This window comes from Opisthorchis viverrini, assembly GCF_000715545.1.
Source record: "Opisthorchis viverrini unplaced genomic scaffold scaffold24619, whole genome shotgun sequence".
Taxonomy (NCBI): Eukaryota; Metazoa; Platyhelminthes; class Trematoda; order Opisthorchiida; family Opisthorchiidae; genus Opisthorchis; species Opisthorchis viverrini.
Window position 1 is genome coordinate 1 of NW_008767654.1, and position 446 is coordinate 446.

Sequence of the window (446 nt, forward strand, 5' to 3'; positions counted from 1 at the left end):
TTTTTTCCAGACAACAAGAACAGTTCAGTCTGCCGTAGATCTTACTTGTGGATAAATCATCAGTTATATACGTTAGGATATATGGTGCCCGGTAGAATTGTTTTTAGTTTTAAACACCATTTATACCCCCTCTTAATTCGCTCAATACCATTTTCACCGTAGGTTGTAGAACTAACTCAACGCCTAGGAATCCCACTCAACAACTTCAGCAAAGACTCTCCTGAGGGTTCCATTGCTTCTGATCACACGGCAGCGACAGAAGAGGGAGATCGCTGTCTGGCAAACGACACAGCAAGTGGCCCTGCAACAGATGCCCTCCTGGCTGGGATTGATGGACAACTACTCATCGCCAACCAGCTTCGTCACTTGCTCAACACATCCATGGAGCAGTATACCCAATTGCTTAATCAGGTAATAGTGCTGCTTGAAGCCTTGTTGTTTTCTTC

At 44.8% G+C, this 446-nt stretch overlaps 1 protein-coding gene across 1 annotated transcript; it reads left to right on the forward strand.

Annotated features, from left to right (window-relative positions):
* Positions 1 to 162: 162 nt before the first annotated feature.
* T265_16313 (hypothetical protein) lies at positions 163 to 411 on the forward strand (the record flags this gene model as incomplete). The annotated part of the gene is made up of 1 exon (XM_009179914.1): positions 163 to 411. A coding segment is annotated over one exon (249 nt), but the record flags the coding sequence as incomplete, so codon positions are not given.
* Positions 412 to 446: the final 35 nt, after the last annotated feature.